Source organism: Fulmarus glacialis, unplaced genomic scaffold, assembly GCF_000690835.1.
Source record: "Fulmarus glacialis isolate BGI_N327 unplaced genomic scaffold, ASM69083v1 scaffold14176, whole genome shotgun sequence".
Lineage (NCBI taxonomy): Eukaryota > Metazoa > Chordata > Aves > Procellariiformes > Procellariidae > Fulmarus > Fulmarus glacialis.
The window spans coordinates 1-18922 of NW_009217564.1; the positions used below are offsets into that span (position 1 = coordinate 1).

Genomic DNA, 18922 nt, shown 5'->3' on the forward strand with positions numbered 1-18922 from the left:
ATGCCCTAATGGGCTCAAACACCGTGCCACTTTATGCAGATCTGCAGCAGATCTTTCCCCACAAATTCCAAAGTCAGTCAGGTTTGAGAGATGTCTATTCCGCTTTTTGAAAATAAATTATTTTGTCACTGAGACTGTTTGAATATTACTTATGTTCATAAATTCATAGACATACTTACTGCATCCTTTTCTGGATTGCACACTTTAACCCAGAGCAGGTGGTCTATAAGCCAGTCTATGGGCTTATCTTTATAGAACATGAGAAAAAATTCCACTATGAGTGGCAGGTCTTCTGATTTAAACAATTTTCCTGAAAGCAAGACAAGAAGTTGCATATTCAGATATTTTTTATTGCTGTGGAAAAATCAGCAGTTTTATGTTTACTCCAGCCTTAAACAGATGGGTGTAATTCTGATATTTAGTGGAAATTTCACACAGACTCCAACTTTGGAGATTTGCTTATCCTCCAGCTTGTTGGAATTTTGAAAAGATTTCCATTCCATGCCTGGAGATACTCTCACATAGTCAACTAGTTGACTAATAAAGCATGCAGTTATATCCTAGTTCCAAGCACAAATCTGCCAGTCACCTGTATCAGTGTGTCAGATGAAATGAAGTCTGAATAATTCCTCAAAATGCTAGACATGCAATTTCACTGGCAATACTATACTGAGTATCTTTAAATTAAGACCTAGACATGAAATATGTTGCTTTTAAAATACTATCACTGTTCATTTAGTTCTCTTGCTATTTGTATTAGCAGATTTTGTTAGATTTCTGTGTTTGACCTAACATTTATAAGGTGTTATCAGAAGTAAATTGTATTAGAACTGAAGGAAAAAAAAAAAAAACCTTACTACTAAAAATAATAAAAAACCTTCCCTACGATATGGGATGTTCTGCTCCACAAAGGAAAGGAAGCAGATTTTTTATAGATTGTTCAAATTCCATTCTTGAAAAGAAGACTGCACGCTACAGGGGCACAGACACAGTGCCCCGAGGTGGAACAATGTGCTTCTTACGGGAACCCAACTACTAGACCCTACGCTGAGGAGACTCTGCATTAAAAAGACAGTTTTAAAGAGCACAGAAAGTAAAAGACTTTCAGTGGGAGCTTTCCTGAAGAACCAAGGAAGTTTTGATACGTGAGTCCTTCCGTGCTTTGAAATGTAATTCCAGGTGAGACCTACTCGACCTACACAGCTCCAAATCCAATTGACCCTGCTGAGGTCTTAATACTTACCAATAAATCCAAGTTGGGAGAACTCGAGAATCATCCACTCTTGGGACTGTTTAGCAGCAAAGTCTTTTATACTTTGAACATAATCAGGTTTGGCTATAATATCATCTTCCAGCTGGGAAAAAAAAAAAGGCAACAAAAAACCAGAAGGCAAGTGGTGGTGATGTTGCCACATGTAAGTGATAACTGCATTGCGTTTGACTGCTGTACAGTGTGTACTGAAGGCGTGCCAAACTACAGTGGATTGCTATTAGCTTCTACATATATCTCTGTTTCAGTGTCATTCATTAAATATTTATTTACGGCAGTGGCTATAACACCATGAGCGCTTCTCACTTTTTTGAGAAAGGAGGACTCCCTACCTTAAAGAGATCTCACTTAAAAGAAAACATTAAGCAAAAAGATAGAGGTTAAGCAAGAAGACAGTAGACAGTTTGTACTGAAGTTGTATAAGCGTTGATAAGCAGCAGGAGCAAATTGTTTGAAAAGAGGAGTCTAAAGCAGATGGTTAAAAGCTGTGTAAAGTAGCCTGGGCAGACTTTGTCATACCTACAAGGTGACTGAGAAGAACTGTGGATGATTACTGAGATGCTAGTAGAAAGCAAGTTGTTTGAGGGAATACCAGTCATGAAAGAAGGAACATGCTGTGAAGTGCACCAAAGGACAGGAATACATAGAGCTTTCGAGGTGGTGTAAAGGCTGACACTGAATACAGCAGCAGAGCCAGCTAAAGAATCCTCGGAAAAGGAGACTGACATCCATCAAGGAAACGGGAAAGGCCTGGGCTGCGTTTTTGCACTGCTTTCAGAGAAGAATGAGGGATCTGAAAAGCCAGAGGCTGTTTCAGTTACTAAAGCTGAGGATAGTGAGTCCAAACAAGGAGTTTAGAGGTAATGACACAAAGGAAATAAATGAATTCCAGAAATAATTAAGGAGCAAGTAATTCAAGGTTTGAATTCGGTTTGGGTGTGAAAAACGCAGGAAGAGGAGGCTAAGCCTTCAGGAACATGTTGTTGGGGTGCAGTGTAAGGATACAGTTAATTTGATGTACCTGCTGTACTGCACTGGCTCTGGTGCTGCTGGAATCTGATTCAGAAAGCTAAATAGGTAGAAGATGGATGCTGTGAGAAAAAAAAATGCATGGTTTCCTGCTGGTTTTGCATCCTCAACTGACTCAGCGCAGAGTCAGCAGCAAGAGCATGAGAGAGCAGGCCCACAGCTTTTAGCTGAATTTGGCCGTTACTACAAGTGTAGGGCTGGCGGGGGAGAAATGCCTTGTCAACTGTGAACCCAGGAGGAAGTAGAATGAAGTTTGAAAGATAAGATTAGGAGATCTGTTTTGACCCTGTCAGCTTTCGCTGATGGTAAGATAACAAAAAATAGATAGATGGAGATGAAGTGATCAAGATGAATGCTTATTAACAGATTCTGGGATCTGGGGATTGAGTTGAGGTGACAGTTATGCAGAGAACAACAAAAAAACCCCAAAACATCACCTTACAAGAAATTTTGCATAAAATTAAATGAGCTAAGAGGATTATCCAGTAGCTAGGTGTAAAGGGAGAAGAGCAAGGAATCAAAGAGACTTTCAGAGAATCCTTAAAGAGAAATTGAGAGGCACCCAAAAAAGGACGAAAGGCAGAGAGAGGAGCATCTCAAAAACCTAGTGAGACCACCATATCGAGAAACACTAGAAGAAAGTGTACAAAAGTAATAAAGATGAAAAATATAGAGGCTGTGATGCAAAGTGAATGTGGATGTGGTTACGAAAGCAGTTTCGCACAGTGAGAAGTCTGAAACAGTCTTTTCTGAAGCTGACAGCTAAAAGTGAATATTGGAGAATGTAGTCTGATATCCTATGTAGCGCAGGCCATCAAAAGAAGTTTATTTAACCCTGTACTGAGCCCCCTAATTTGTGTTCAGCTAAAGCACATCTTCTTGAAGAGCATCTGCCATTGCTTAGAGATTTCAGTATGGGTTCTTTTGCAGTAAGTCATACTATGTGTAATTATCCTGAACATTTAGTATGTGGTACCCAAATTCTAATTTGAATTTTTCTGGCTTCAGCTTACATCCACTTGTTTTTCATACGCTCTTATCTACCAAAGGAGATTATGCAGTGGCTGTACACAGCTGATCAGGAAGTTTAAGATACGAACTCTTTAGTCCATTTGCCCCATTGCTGAGAAGGCCAGCAGAACACACGATCGCAGCTAATTTCCCTTCACTCATCATTCTTTGGGATGAAAAAAGATACGTGCACAATAGCAAGGCTATGTAAATGTCCTAAATGATAGACAATAAATGGGTTTCTATTCGTTTTTCTTATGTGGGTTATCTGTCTAAGAGAAGTAAAAATGAAGAAGCAACAAAAAAGTGGTAGCATACAATGGAAGTGCAGGCATCAGACAGGAAAGTATTTTCCTTTCTAAATTATATTAGGGTATTTTTATATTTTGAATCACCGTTCAACGAGTATGTGAAGACTGTTAAGCTGAAAAATCTTATTCTCTCATTTTCCACAGAAAACAAACCTCTAATAGTTCATTCCATAAAGATTTTTTTTTTTTTTTTAAGTACAAGCATAAAGAAAATTTCAGCTAAAAATGCACTGTCATGAAAGTTAGTCCTTTTAGGAACTCTACCAAATACCAGGCTTGACCTAGAGTCTAGTAGGGGGGGAGAAAAAAAAAAAAAAAATCAATACAAAGACTCCTAATGACTTCACTGAGCTATTGCCTTAAAACCATTAGAGAAACACACTAGAGGAATTATAATAATGATGTACAGATAAGTGCTGCTGGCAATATATATTACCAGTATATACATATATGTTATATATAAATACACAAAGCTCCCCCAGCCTCCAAAAGGAAAAAACTCATAAGGTGAAAAAAGCATAGCAGTAGTTCAGTTAACTTAAGTTTTAAGTTTATAACAGATTTTAATTGAAGATACTAAAAGATTTATTTAATGTTTTATTTTTGGTTCACCTCAGTGCTAATACAAAACGCTTCCCCAAAACTGCTGTGTCTGAGTTTCTCAAAGATGCTTTCAGATTTGAAACGTTTAATCACTTCAGAACGAACTAAGTCTATACGGACACGAAGACAAATGCATCTCCTCACTACCAGATTGGGATTCGAAAGCCTGCTTTTATGGCTATGTTAAGATCTCATTATCTTGTCTCTGACATTATTACAAGTGTCTCAGGGGGCTCTGGTGGACTCCAGGAAGTGTAGTGAAAGTGGAAACAAGTATTTCAAAGTAATCTTAGTTTTTTATTGATTAAGAAAATTCCACAAAAAAGCCCAAAAGGAGCAGTAGCTTGTTCAGGAAAGGAAAAAAAAAAAAAAAAGACAGGCAAAGTAGAAGAGATGCTTCAAGTAGAAGAGATGAGATGAGATGACTGATGGGATTTATTGTCTTTTTTCAAAGATCATGTTTGATCATAGGTAAGGTTCATCCACAGTGTAACCCTGTTAGCTTCAATGGACTTCACAAAGCTACTTGCTTAAATCCTGATTCAGCAGTATCCTAGAATGAGCGTTCAGGTGTTTATTCAGCTAAGATCTTGCCTGGCTCATGATATTATGTAGACATCAAGAGTAATTACACATGCTTATCTTCTTTCAAAATTCAGAAGTTAGTATCAGTCACCCAAATGATACTATTCCTGACAAAAGACTAAATAAAATCTAAGCTAGTTCAAGTTTTCCCTAAGATTACTGAAGTAAATCTTTGTACCAGGCTGAGGAAAGGGAATTTTAAGTTATCTGCTTTCCATTAATACAAAGCTTCCAAATGGAAGGAGATCATAACTAACTTTATGGCAGCATGTGTTCCTTCTTTTCACCTGTACTCTACAGTAGAGTATTTTCTGGGCAGACCAGCACCTGTGCTACAGAAGCAGCTGCAGACTGGACACACAAATGAAGAACTGGATATTCTAGGTAACGGTATGGGGAAAGCATAGTTTCTTTCTAAGGAAATTCTGCATGCAGCCATAACTACCACCAGACCATCACAATCCAGGCTTTGCTCCAAATAAGACAGTTCAGGCCTTATATAATGTCCCAGATAAGAAAACACATATTCTCAAATTTCTTTTAAAATACAAATACATAAGTAAGTCACTTCCATGCAAACATGAATGCTTGGAGAACTTTACAACAGAAAGGGACGTTAAGTGTCTGGCAGCATGCTTAACGTTTCCCTTCACCGTGTTTCCCATGCCTTAATGCTCTAGTGCACTTAGTAAACTTGGGTAGCCTTCTTAAAAATATACGAAAGTCACGGGAAAATACTTCATTTTCCAGTAAACCTTAACCGTTCATAGACAACATTTTTCTTTGTCCACCTGTCTCTGAGTGCCTATGCCAAATTTGAGAACAGAGCATAGACTCTTGAGTAGCCCAGCTCAAACGCGTTTGTGTTAAATACAAGAATTGTACGAGGTGCCTGCTCTTGCGGTCTCCTCTTCTGCTTCTGAGAATCTTGTGATGGACTTCTGTAATACAGTCTGAGGCCTGTTCGAGCAGGAGAAGACCCAGGAAAACTAAGAACTAAGTGAAATGCTATTCTGAGCTTTTTTAAAAACTGTTGATGTTCACGAGCTACATGACATTTTATGGATCTGTTCCATTATTGAACAGTCATGATAAATTTTGGAATCTCTGGTGGTGATTATCATCTTTATGGAGTGCAAATTAGCACAAAGCTAGAACGATGGCTAAACCTAAGCCTGAATGCATGCGGATCTTCTTGAAGTCTAACACTCTAAATCTTCTGGAGAATTTAGGATCTGTACCAACTTGGGGTTTAACCTTGTCTCCAGTATCACTATCCCGGTATGTTTCCCTATCTGTAAGGGTTTTTTAGTTCATTGTGATCTGGGATATAACCTGGACCTACCACCACTATTCTGTGTTGCTGCACCAAGTGAAAACACATTAAACTCTGACTTTCTTAACCTAATCAAATAAGGGTTTCGTGCTTCGGTTACCTTGTTATTCAACCTCACAAATGACAGGAAGGCACAGATGGATTTAATCAAATAGTACCTGGCTGCAAGATGTATATAAACACAGAAATATGCGGATGCTTGTAAAGAGCACAGGCAAAATACACAGAAAATGACAATAGATTGCTGTTTTTATTGAGGCCTTTGAAATAAATTTGCCAAAGCTAGTAATCAGTACAGATGTATTGCAGCTACTTAATGATAATGTGAACGTACCTGTAAATAAAGTGTTCCCTTAGGTTGGGCATATAGCATTAAAAAGCTATAATCCAAATTCTGTTTAGTTCTCCACCTAAACATAAGCAGCAAATTCTGATAAGCTTTTTTTGGGGGGGTTGCAAGGGTTATTTCTATAATAAAAGCATTTCTAATGCTCTGCAGTTTTTTCTCTACAGTAAAATTGTAAGGTTGAGTATCCTAACTCATTGTTAAGTGAATAAAAATTCCTCTGTAATCAGTGTAAACATTTGTAAATAATTTGACTTTCCTATAAAAGTTAACATTGACTAAGCAAAAAATTTTGATCTGTATCAATGCAGCCTGAAACAAAATATCTAACAAGTATATTCATGTCAAATGACTTTTGACAAATGACTCTCAAAGATTCTACTCATTATATTATGAACAGTGGAGATCAACACACAACGATTATTTAAAGATCTAAAATTAAGTGCTTTTACTGATGAACAGCACAGAAAGCAGGTTGATAAACTTCATTTTCAGGTTTAAATGTAAACACAGATTTTTTCTACAAAGTACAGGCTCTCATTTTACCAGAGGGTGAAGCTGATGTTTGATAATCAATGCTGAAAGACTAGAGAGTAATTTATCAGTATTTAATTAACATAAAACCGTATCTGATTCAAATCTAATCGTATCTGAAACTTATGTATAAGTATGTAAACATGTTTATGTCCTGAAAGATGTAAGGTTTATCTATAAACCTGATACACATGCGTACATACACTTGCTGATTTCCTTCAACCTCAACTCTCAGTACTGCAGCTCTCTTGCTGCATTGTTGGGGTAGCTTCTGATAAATTACTTACTGTTGATCAAAAGAAAATTACTTCCCTCCAATAAATCAATTTTGTTAGGTTATAATCTCTGTCTCAGTGAATTTGGGGCACAGGAGCGAATGAAATGACCAGTTAGGATACATTATTAACAGTAGTATAAAAAGTCCATGATCAACCAAAGTTAGGTCATTAATTAAACCCACAGTAGTTATTACTAGTTAGCTAAGGGGCCACATGGGGTTTCCTTTGTGTGTCCACAGAGCCTCTCCCTTACCTGTCACATACAACATTTTCTTATTTTTCCCTTTATGACCAGATCATCTAGCCTATCGCCTCTTGGCATTATCCATCTGGTTTAAAACCTGTGGGATGTCTAGAGTCAAGACCCAAAGGAGAAGCCTTGGCTCTCACCCTGAAGCTGATGTGAGCACAGCTTTTCTCAAGATCCCCTTGTGTAATAATTTTTTTAAAAAGTACACTTGAGGTCCATTAGCTCTGAAATACAAAAACATTATCAGCTCAAACAATGTTGACTTTTGCAGAATTTTCCATTTTATACTCTTAGCAAAAGTTCTTAGGTTTTATACAGCTATCTTACCTTACTCTGTCCTCCGAATCCCCAAATGTTTTCTTCAGGTTGGAAAGATCTGGATAATAAGAAGCAGGAGGAGAAATAACCTCTAGGACTCCAGACTGGATTTCTCTGGGGAAGCTGTGAAGAGAAGCTTAGTGAGATCCCATTCCTCAAGAAGACTTTTGAGGGCAATCACGGCAGCTCCCCAGAGTTAGGTCTGCTCCTCCGAAAGTGGAATTCACAACTCTAGTAAAGAAACTAAGTCACATAGATTGTAAATTAGGAACCAAGAAGGGGTCTTTGACAACCATCAGAACAGGTAGGACTGTAACTCGTCAAAGTCACAGAAAACACTGAAGTGAAGTGTGTCTGAGAAATCCTGCCCCTCCTGCATCTGTAGATGCCTACTCGTGATCCTGAGATGGTTGCCAAAACGCAGCAGTAATTCACAACCAAATCCACTGTCTAGAACAACATGCAACTGTTCCCCCTTGCATGAGAGCTCCTAGCTTCCTTACGCTTGCTCTAACTCTAATTCTACATTCTAGCCAAAATGATACTGGAGTGGGGGTTTGGTATGGGGAGTCTGGGTCTAGTCTCTGCTCTAAGGATTAAATTTTCCGTTTAAAAAGTCATTGAAAAAATGTGTAATCAACTTCGGGAGCCAAACCTGGAAGTCAAATCTCCCCCTTCCTCCAGAATATGTAAAACCAAAACAAAATAAAACAAAACTTCAGTTTTTCATAGGTATAGGATCACTGAAATAAGGAGTTTTCAGAACTGAGTTCCCCATTTCCTATCATCAATGAAAAAAAGCTACCATTAAAAATAAAGCACATCACAGTACAAGCATGCTTATGAAAAAAAATCTCAATCTTACTGCGTAACGTCTACTCTGCAGTAGTATTTTCAAAAACCGTAACAAAATCATAAAAATTATCTAAGTGCTTAAGTTGCTGTAGGCATTGTACCCTGTGGTGCTCAACGGTACCGAGGAGGACTGCCTCGTCACCTCGTCCTAGCCGCGGTACTCCCTGCCGAGCTAACCCCTCTGGAGGCAGGACGCTCTTGCTATTACTTGGCTAGCAGGCTCGGCTTGGGGAGCCTTCTGGGGGAAAACCTGCACCCTAAATACAGTCTGGGAAACCTCTTGAGTAGAGCAGGACGTGCAGCAAAGCCTCAAAAGTGAAGGAAAAGGGCAACCTCTCTGGGGATCTTGTTCAACTTTTTTGGTTTTCTTTTTGTTAATACTCTAAAAAACGTTGATACAAAGATTGAGAGCTCTCTTGTAGCCATTTTAAAGAAGGAGAGAGGGGAAAGGCTGTTTCACTTCCAATTCTGGCCAAAGTGGGGTTCTGCCAGAGTAACTAATTCACAAATGAGCTTGTGCATCAAAGCAACCAGCAACACCAGTACTGCAGCACAACGCAGGTTTCATCTCTTGCTTCTCTCACTCGGCTGCCCTTCAGGGCCTTCAGCCTTACCTGTTTTGTGACTGTTAGCTACACTATACCAGTTCTTAGAAAGCAGTTTTTGTAAGACAAATTAAATCTACCAATGAATGTATTTTTTTGCCCAGAAACTTTAATTTAGTAGCAGTTCTTCTCAAGCTCCTCTAAGGTTTTTCACACGCACATGATGCTGTAAATGTCTATGGGAAAGAACGATAAGAGCAAGAAAAACTGCAGTGGGACTCAAGCCTTTGTTTGATAACTCTTCTATTAATTTGGCACGGCAAAGAATATCCATCTCATGTTACCCATCATATAACAGTATTTAACATTATGAATAGAATCAGATTGCTGTCCAAAATCCATTGCCTTCATGAAAAAGAGGCAAACGAGGAAACAAAAACACCTAGAAAACATGGCAGACATCAGAAGACATCGCAGGACCGTGAAGTCAGTGGGGACCCAATACATGTAGCCTCAGGTGCCTTGAATTGCATCATTAATTTCACGGGGAAAAGACTGAGGTTCAAGTAAATATTTATCAGAGACGTAAGTTGAGACCTTGCCTGATTAGTTAAAGCATATTTATGAAATAAGAAAAGGAAAATAAACTGATACGCATCCTTCTGTTCTGAATTTCACAGGGTGTTCCCATACACGTATTAAGAGTGCACCTTTGCCTTTTCTTAGCAGTTCCATTTCAGTATGGTAGAGTTGTAATTTATTGCTGAAATGCTCTAATTCTTTCCACAAAAGCTCAAAATGTGTTTACTAGCTGTTCGGTGTTACACTCTATGGGACTTACCTGGTTTTAACGCTTTCTGCAACACTGTTAACATATTCTGCATTCACCTAAAGAAAAGAAGCGGGGGGGGGGGGGTCATTTCAAGTCACCCATTTTTGTATTAAGCAAAATTTTGTAGGGAATATTTACATGCAAAAACTTCATTTTTAGTCTCCAGTTCTTTTCATTCCAAACAAAAGCAATATGGTATAGCAGCATTTCTACTGAAGGACAGTACGGGGTTTTCAAGCCAACTGAACTTTCAGTGTAATTGAAAGTAGAACGGAACTATCTCCAGCTATGGTTTCTGCATTTCACTGCTTCTGCAGGAGGCCAAGCCATTTTCTGCATAAAATTCTGTTCTACAGCTTTCACTTATGCCAGAAAAGCACAGTCATACAACTGTCAGTAAAAAGTGCCGTTTCCAAAAATCACAAGAGGCCCGTGGCTGTTGAAAAAGTCACCTGAGCAAAATTTTCTAAACCTAGCGATACTTAAAATTTTGATTTAGAGTTTCTTCCTAATATGACAAACTTATGGCTCTTAGTCTGGAAATTTTGAGGACATACTTATTCATTGCTGCCGTTTCATAAAAATAACAGTTTCAGTGTGGAAAACACGTCTGTTAACTATATTAAACAGTGCTAAGTTTTATGGATTTCGAAAGCAATACAATACCTGTCTTAGCAGTTTGGATTTTTTTTTAAATACACAAATAATCGTTACCAGCTATATATTAAATTTGCAATAAGTAAAAAAGATGCAATGTAAAGAACTCTGATAAGAAAAAAATACCAACAACTTGGAAACCCACTTTCAGTCAATAAGTTACTCTGACTTAACCCATGATGTAAACATTTAACTTGGTCTTCTGAAACTTTCTGGGAAAAAGGAAGGTATGGATTCATGATCAGTGCACGCACCTGCCCCCCTCTAATAATTAAATGTTCTTATCGCCCTCTCACATCAGCACGATCAACCTGCTCTAATTTACTGCATGGCTGAAAAATAGAAGTTGCAAGAACATGACTTTGGGGACGGGAGAATGGGGAGAGACTGAGTCTTACAACGGCAGTTTAATCCTAAATTGGCTGACATGGACTATTACTACAACCAAAGCTACTGTTTGTTAAAAGTGCCACGTTAGGACTGTCCACAGTGGGAAACTGTACTACTGAGAAGTTAACCCTTAAAAACTCAAAGAACTCTCCGAAGCCCTGTAATAGAAGGTTTATCTGAATGACAGCTAGGCAAAGCTCATCATTGCCAGGGCTCTTTGTTGGGAAATAGCAACTGTAAAATAAGTTCAGCTCCTGAAAATTATGCTGAAGAGGAACTACAGCCACTAAAATTGGGCCTATCTACTTATTGTTGTGATCCAAACGGAAAGTGGAGGTCATGACCTAACTTAATAAAGTGAACTATGTTCTGTTTGACAGTATTACAGTTGCAAAAGCTACTCTATGTGATGACTGAACTAAAAAAAGCAAACTTTAACTGTTAATGAATACATGTATGAAATTTAATGTTGTTTATGGAAGGACAAAGAAATACGAAGAATAAATATGAAGTCTGAATAATTGCACAGTCTTTTTGTCTGCAAGTAACTATCACTAGCTAATTCTCTTCTGTAGCTTTTTTCCCAATGTGCTCAAGACATTTTGGAATGAGAAAAAAACTCATTTACCCCTAATATTTTACCTTGAGCACTGTTCACTCTCTCAAAACATGGAACCGTTCGAGTCTCTGAACAGTTTTCTCCTTCACAAGAAATACCAATACACATGCAGAAGGCGAGGCTCCAGCATGTCCAGGTACTTCACAAGACACATGATATCAAAGCAGCAGATAAATCATCTACGCTTCTGTTAGACTGAGTAAGTTTACTTTTTTCAGGTTCTATGGAACCTTTCTGTGGAGGATTTACATTTCATTCTTGAAGTAGAATACTTTCAGAGATAAATAATGAGTTCATATGGTTTTATTCGAAAATCTGACTGCAACAACTGTGTTTGTACATGTAATACGACTTTTTACCCTTCGATCATCTGAGTTACAGGGGTTTTTCCACATATGAACCTGAGGCACTAACTGCTCACTATCCCCTCCAGCCCTGAAGAAATCCCTCCCAAAGACCTAGCTAACAGTATTTTACACCATTACACTAGGATATAAATCTCCATATTGTCTTTCTATCAGCATACTACACCCTTCCATGCAAACTTACCTCTGCTACAAAGACGATTATTACACAGTCGTTCTTTTGCTCTTCAGAAAGTTCAGAAAGTAGGGAATGCAGTGTATTAATAAGATAATCTCGTTTTTCCCTTTTCACAGTAGGAATACCCATCACCAGTGAGACTGCAAAGAAAGAAGTCCACAAGCCATGTAATTTTAAGTCAGGTAAAGGGAAACTGAGATTACATTTTAATTTTGATTTGATGTGACCATGAGACTTGGTGACAGTTAATATTCCTATAGCACTGTGACAGCATTTGCTTTACTGCCTGCAAGGAGAGATACCTCCAGCTAAGTTTTGGTCAGAGACACTCGTGTCTGTGTTATAAGCACCAGGTCTACACTGTGTAGACTGTCAACATTTGAGAACGTGGAGATATTACTACCTCTGGCAAATACATAGGTATCTGCTATTGAGTTTCAAAAGTGGGTATTGCAAAATAAGTGCTAGCTCTTGGTATGGAGTTGGAGATCTGAGTAGAAAGAGTTAAACCAGGTGAGCGCTGTGTAGATCAGAAAGGAATCCAAAAATCAAAATCTCAAAAATCTTTCTGAGCAGTTTAAGTTATATGAATCTATGGCTTTGACATAATCAATAATAAGAAGAAAGGAACTCAGATGTCGTTGTTATTATTAAGAAGAAAGGAACTGAAATAGTCTCTGGCAAAGACTCCACTAGTAGCAAACCTGTGCTATATTACATCATGGTAAGCAGGACCTCTCTTTTTTCATTGGCGAGGGCATTACTGAAGTCAGCGATCTAATATGGCTCAGCAAACCTGTAGAATTCTTAGTCCTTGCAGAAGATTCCTATTCACCAAAACCTCCTGAGGCTGGTAAGGAAGCAGCAAATTTTGAAGGACAGGAGTAGCTGCAGTTAGTGACTTGCTCCAGACTCCCTCATTTGTGCCAGCATCAGCTCAAAAATGTCAAAGTTCCAACGTTCCTTCCCAGCACATAACCTGCTAAACCACGGAGGTTTTGTTTGGTTTTACACGCTGAAGGTCAACCCGTACTTGTTAAAGTGTGGTCTTGTACTGTGATTTCATGTACAAATAAATGAAAGTTAAACATGCAGCAAATGCAGCATTCTTTTATTACTTACTACTTCTCCTCTTCTTTTTTTTTTTTTTTTTTGCTTGCTTGTGAAGGTATCTGGTTTTCTGAGGTTTTTTTGCAAATCATTTTGCTGACTACCTGTGGTCTTTTGCATACTCACACTTATCTATGGGCTCATAGATCTCACTCCAGTGAGAACCACAGCACTACTCCACTAGAACCACTAGCCCATGTCATGGGCACGGCCAAGTTACTTTTTTAGTTAAATCAAAAGTGCTGCCAATGTTTCTTTATATAAAATCACCTTAGAGAAATTTTCAACAAAATACAAAACTCAGCAAAATAGTTGACTAGTTCCTTGTTTATTGCTTTTGAATGTTCTTTTTAGCTATCGTATGACAATTAGGAGAAGATGTAACTTAATCATTTGTATTACAGTTCACTGGAATTCATTATGATTTGTGCAGGTGTCAGCTGATTTCTCACATGGATGAAAAAGTTACACGAAGATTTATTAATATCCTGCAAATGACCACATCACCTTTCCATTTGCTCCTAACTTTAGCAAACTGTGTGAATTGTAAATTCTCCCTGGCTTCCTTACTCATACTGATTTTGCGGGAAAAAAATGTCAGCTAATGCATCTTTGCCACATGAATCCATGACTAAGAACAAAAATAGTATTGCTTTTCAGTTATGACTAATTTTTGTTGATATTTGAAAAGGTTTATCAGAATACTTTGGGGAAGACTTGAAATTGGGATGGGAGTGGTAAAAGTGCTTTTGCCATCCCCATTAAAATTTATTCAGTTTGGCAACACTGTAAAGTTTAGGGAGAAAACCCCCTCTGAACTTTGAGTATGCTTCATTGCTAGAACTTCATCTAAAACATAAACATATAGAAAATATGAGCCAAACTTTATGTCCTACCTCCAGTTCTCTGTTGCCCAAAAATAACATTTGGGAAAATGGCATCTTCATATTCTCGAAGGTGAGGTAGATAGTAGTACATGTTTGTAATGTGCACGGGGAGTTTTCTGGTGAGGTTTAACACTTTCCACTTCATATCATCTTAAAGAAACAACAAATCCACATATACACATAAAATAAAAAGCCAGCAGTGAAGCCTATTATTTCAACTGTTTGCCTCAACTGAATACTAGCAGATTACCACACACAAGGTTATTTAATCAGAACTATTCCTCAGAAGAGATTCTATGTCATACATACTACCCTCCTGCGGTAATAAACTGAGAATCGCCCGGTGCAACCCCACCGCCCAGGCAATGGTGCAGAGCTCCACGCCTGAACGTCCTGGGAACTCCGCCTGCATTTCCCTGTGCCTAAACAGTTGCAGGATTGAGCCATCTTAAAACACTCTAAGCAGTTATTTTAAAAGCAGCAGGAGAAGAACTGGTTTGTTTTTTGCACAGTTGGCAAGCAACTTTTTAAATGATAAGAAACACAGATTCTGATTAATAACTTTCTTAATTACTTAACAAACTTAAATGCTTTCCCCAAAATGTGACGCATGGCGGTGTTCAGGGCTCAAACAAAAGTTCTCAGGTTATAAAAAGTCCTAAGGCAAAAAGCACAACCAGATCCAGGCCGTTAGAAACTATTTGAGAAACAAAAGACTGTAGTAGTTAAGAGAAAGGTAGGGAACATTTATTTTTTCTTTACTAGTTTAAAATAAAGATGAAAATAATTTATTCACGTTGAAATAACTCAAGTGTGACCTTACAAAAATAATCCTACTGTTTTTAAAATAAGCCATATAAAAAAACCCAGATACCATTTAATCTACTAATTTATCTTCTTTGATATAAACACTCCTGCATCTTCGAGTGGTGGTAAAAATTCTTTAAAATAAATTTAATAAAAACTTGAACAACTTAATTCTAAAATGAATTATAAGCTTGCAAAATAAGTTGTGCTTAATGTAAGATACCCATGGGGGCAGAGATGATATGCATCATGCAATTTTTAAAAAAATATTTGCAGGGATTAAAATTAAGACTGTATTTACGAAGATAACAAATGGTCTTTCCAGTATCTAAGAGAACTGCTTGGAAACAAAACTGAAGATCACTATAGACTTTATTTACCAGTTGTCTAAAGGCATAAATCTTGCTTTCCTGACACAGGCAGCATAGGGCTCTCATACTAGAATTTTGTCTGTCGTTCTGTGTTAGTGAATTTTTCTATACCCTTCTAGCCACCTACAATGTGTATGTCTTTTTGCCCTGAAAGAAAAATAAAGCTCCTATGAATTTAGACAAGGTAACTCGTACTTCAGTGGGTGCCTCCTCCAGATGCTTTATCAGTTGTGCAAGGAGGCTGGTGCGAGGGCTTCCTGGTCTCAGAACACCACCTCAATGAGGTTTAGCCAACGAAATCATATTAACAGCCTTCCAAGCTGCAGAAAACTTGAAAAATCACAGTTTCACAGTCAGCAATGCAACAGGAGGTTTATTGACTTAGACGGAAAGCTATTTTTCCTAAGAAATGCATCTAAGATAACTCCCCAAATTTACCACCCTTCAAAGTTACTTAAAACAAGTCTTACAAATGACCATCATCAGCTTTATTCACTCGGCTTAGATCAATGAAGACAGAGGCTTACTGAATGGGCAATATTTGTTTGAAGTTTTTCAACTTCCAAAAGATATTCCCACTGAAAATCAGGACTCGACAGAGATTCCCCACTCTACAGAAAAGAGGTTTTTTTAAAAAAAACCACCAAACATACGTGTGTATATATATATATGTCACGGAGCTGACAACATGGTCTCTATTCTAAAGCTTGCAAGGCCACAACCCTGCCAACACTCAAGCGTTTGTTTATACGCATCTGAACAGTCCCACCGAATTAATATTGAATAAACAGACAAAAAGAGGCAGGGAAGAACAGGGTAAGCAACGAAGCTGACTACACAAAGAAAATATTCCTTCTTCCCCTCTAACAGTCCTGGCTAAATCCTTATTTAAATCTGATACCAGCCCGCTGTACTGAATGCAAATAAGGATTTTTAAAAAGTAGTTTTCAGTAGCATCCAGACTGTTTTTGAAGTCAGGGTGTGTTGCGGAATGCCTCCAGCGCAGAGATGCCCCTTCTAGTCTTCCTTCTCTCCCCAGGGAAGTAGCTCTTCCAATCCGAACAGGGAGGAAGGCAGATCCTGCACTACTACCTCATGTCTTTTAGGGGACAGAATCAAACTGTCTAATCTATTGTATGCAACTACCCTGTGCAGATAGATGGGGATGTACAACAGTCTGTAAGGCAAGGATACAATACATTTTTAAATAAACAAGAAGTTTAATTAAACAATGGGAAGAAGCCAAATCACTAGAGTAAACTTAATTGTATGTTGGTGTCCCTCTTAAAAAAAAAAAAAAAAAAAGCAGAGAAACCCCCCTCAAAGGTTTTCTTTTAATTGGCATCACTTAAAAGCATTCACATTTCCTTCAGATTATTAACAAGCTACTTGCAAGATAAAAATAAATTCCAAAGGGAACATTCTTGGGCTGTATCTAGCCAGCAAGACCTCGCAGGGCTTCTCAAGTCCTGGGTTCAGGCAAGCACCCAGCTGTACGTGGGCTGCCTGCTGAGACGAGACCGCGCACCCACCACGCACACCTCGGTGCCTGGGGTCTGTTGGCAGGATGGCAGAGCACTCATGGCCAAAAAGTCCCCCCCCAAAGTCACTCCACCTGGACAGGAGGGGGACCAGGACTGTGGAACATCTGAGGAGGTATACCTGCCCTCCAGGTTAGGCGCAGCCCTAGTATTTATCAGGGCATAGTAAAAACTGGTAAAAATAGCTTATTCTGTGCTCTGTAGTTGGCAGCAAGAAAAGTCCCACCCCAAAGTCACTCCACCTGGACAGGAGAGGGGGACTGTGGAACATCTGAGGAGGTGTACCTGCCCTCCAGGTTAGGCGCAGCCCTAGTATTTATCAGGGCATAGTAAAAACTGGTAAAAATAGCTTATTCTGTGCTCTGTAGTTGGCAGCAAGAGAGGGATAAGCACCGTGAGAAATTCTATTAGCAATATGTACAGCTTTGCCACTATGACACCACGGCAGTCTATTGTGTCCCCTTTTTTTCCTCTCCTTATTTGTTTAGTTACGAACCAACCCTATTTAAAGAAGGGCTACAGATTACTTCCCCACCCTTTTTTTTAAAGTAGAAACTTCTATCTAATGCTAATGTAATCAAATCAATGATTTTTCTCCCCGCACCAGTGATAACAAAACATAAGCACACAAAACTCTGAACCAGTACATTTTTATACATACAAACCTGTATGATTTGATGTCAAGTTCATTCTTCTTGCAACTACACGTTTAATTTCATCTAGGGCATTGCTCAGTTCTTGTGATCTTCTTTTATTTTCCTTTTCAGCATACAATAGTCTTTGCCGAAGTTCCAGAAACTGGCTTTTGTACATGTCTAAGTCCTTTCCTGCAATGAGAACATAACTTCTTTTCAAAGAGGTGAATTATATGATGGAATAAAGAGAAAGTTTAAGAACAGGAGATGGTCCAGAAGAAGACATGACCAGAAGTGTATAAACAATAATAAAAGAGGCCGCTCAAAGTTTATTCACGGAATGAAGACGTCTGGAAGAGTATTAAGAAGTAGAGTTTAGGGAGCACAGCTGGGTAAAGGCTTGCAACTGAAGACAAGAACAAGAATATGACATCCATAAGAAGGAAAAAATCAGTGAAAGACTATGAGTTGCAGGGGAAGGTGCTATCCAGCAAAGCCAACAACATTTTTCATTAAGTTACAAATCTCGATGATCCTTGTCACATTGAAGAATGTAATTATGCAATGGCTTGTCTTTTGCATAAAACACTATTAAGATTAAAATACAGACATTAAGGTATTCAGTCTTCATCTATGAAGTGCCTGGAGTATATTAAGAACTATTAGTGAAGATGGTTATTTGAACTCCTGGATATATTTAATTAGATAACAACTGAAACTGTGCTTTGGATTGAAGGATACCTTCATAATATATAGCCCACCTGTGAGGAAATACTCTACAATCGCACCGGTATTAGAAACACTGTACTCTCAGCCATGGTTATCAGACACCTCTGCTGTTCTGCATAGTATTCTCAGATAACGTCAATGTTATCTTCACAGAAGATCCGCTTTCCTAAGAAGCGAGTACTGTCAGAACTTCTCAGTTATCATAGATGATACACAAGACTCATACCTGTCAGTGCCTCCGCTGCCTCATTGCCAAGTGAATAAAGATTGTTAGACTTACGAAAATTAATATAAGGCAATGCTTCAATAATGTCCCTCACTTTGCAATAGGAAGTAAAGAAAGTAGAGGGCAGGAGGGGACTTCTACTTCATTTTAAAATGTTTTATAATGCTGCTTTTTAAATTGGGTTTCTTTTTTAGTTAAATGCTGTTATTTAGACACTTCTCCCGATCTATTTGTGGACTGTGATGAGTCCCGTCCTTGGCAGGACTCATTTTCTAGGACCCACCATTGTCTCTCAGCAAACGTG

At 38.4% G+C, this 18922-nt stretch overlaps 1 protein-coding gene across 1 annotated transcript; it reads right to left on the minus strand.

Moving 5' to 3' along the window:
• Positions 1-179: 179 nt before the first annotated feature.
• On the minus strand, positions 180-17841 carry LOC104078183 (alpha-1,3-mannosyl-glycoprotein 4-beta-N-acetylglucosaminyltransferase B-like; the record flags this gene model as incomplete). Its single annotated transcript, XM_009579726.1, has 8 exons — positions 17694-17841; positions 14319-14459; positions 12319-12452; positions 10113-10159; positions 7881-7994; positions 6480-6555; positions 1244-1355; positions 180-310 (listed from the first exon to the last, which is right to left on the minus strand). Coding segments are annotated over exons 1-8 (903 nt in total), but the record flags the coding sequence as incomplete, so codon positions are not given.
• Between the last annotated feature and the right edge of the window lie 1081 nt (positions 17842-18922).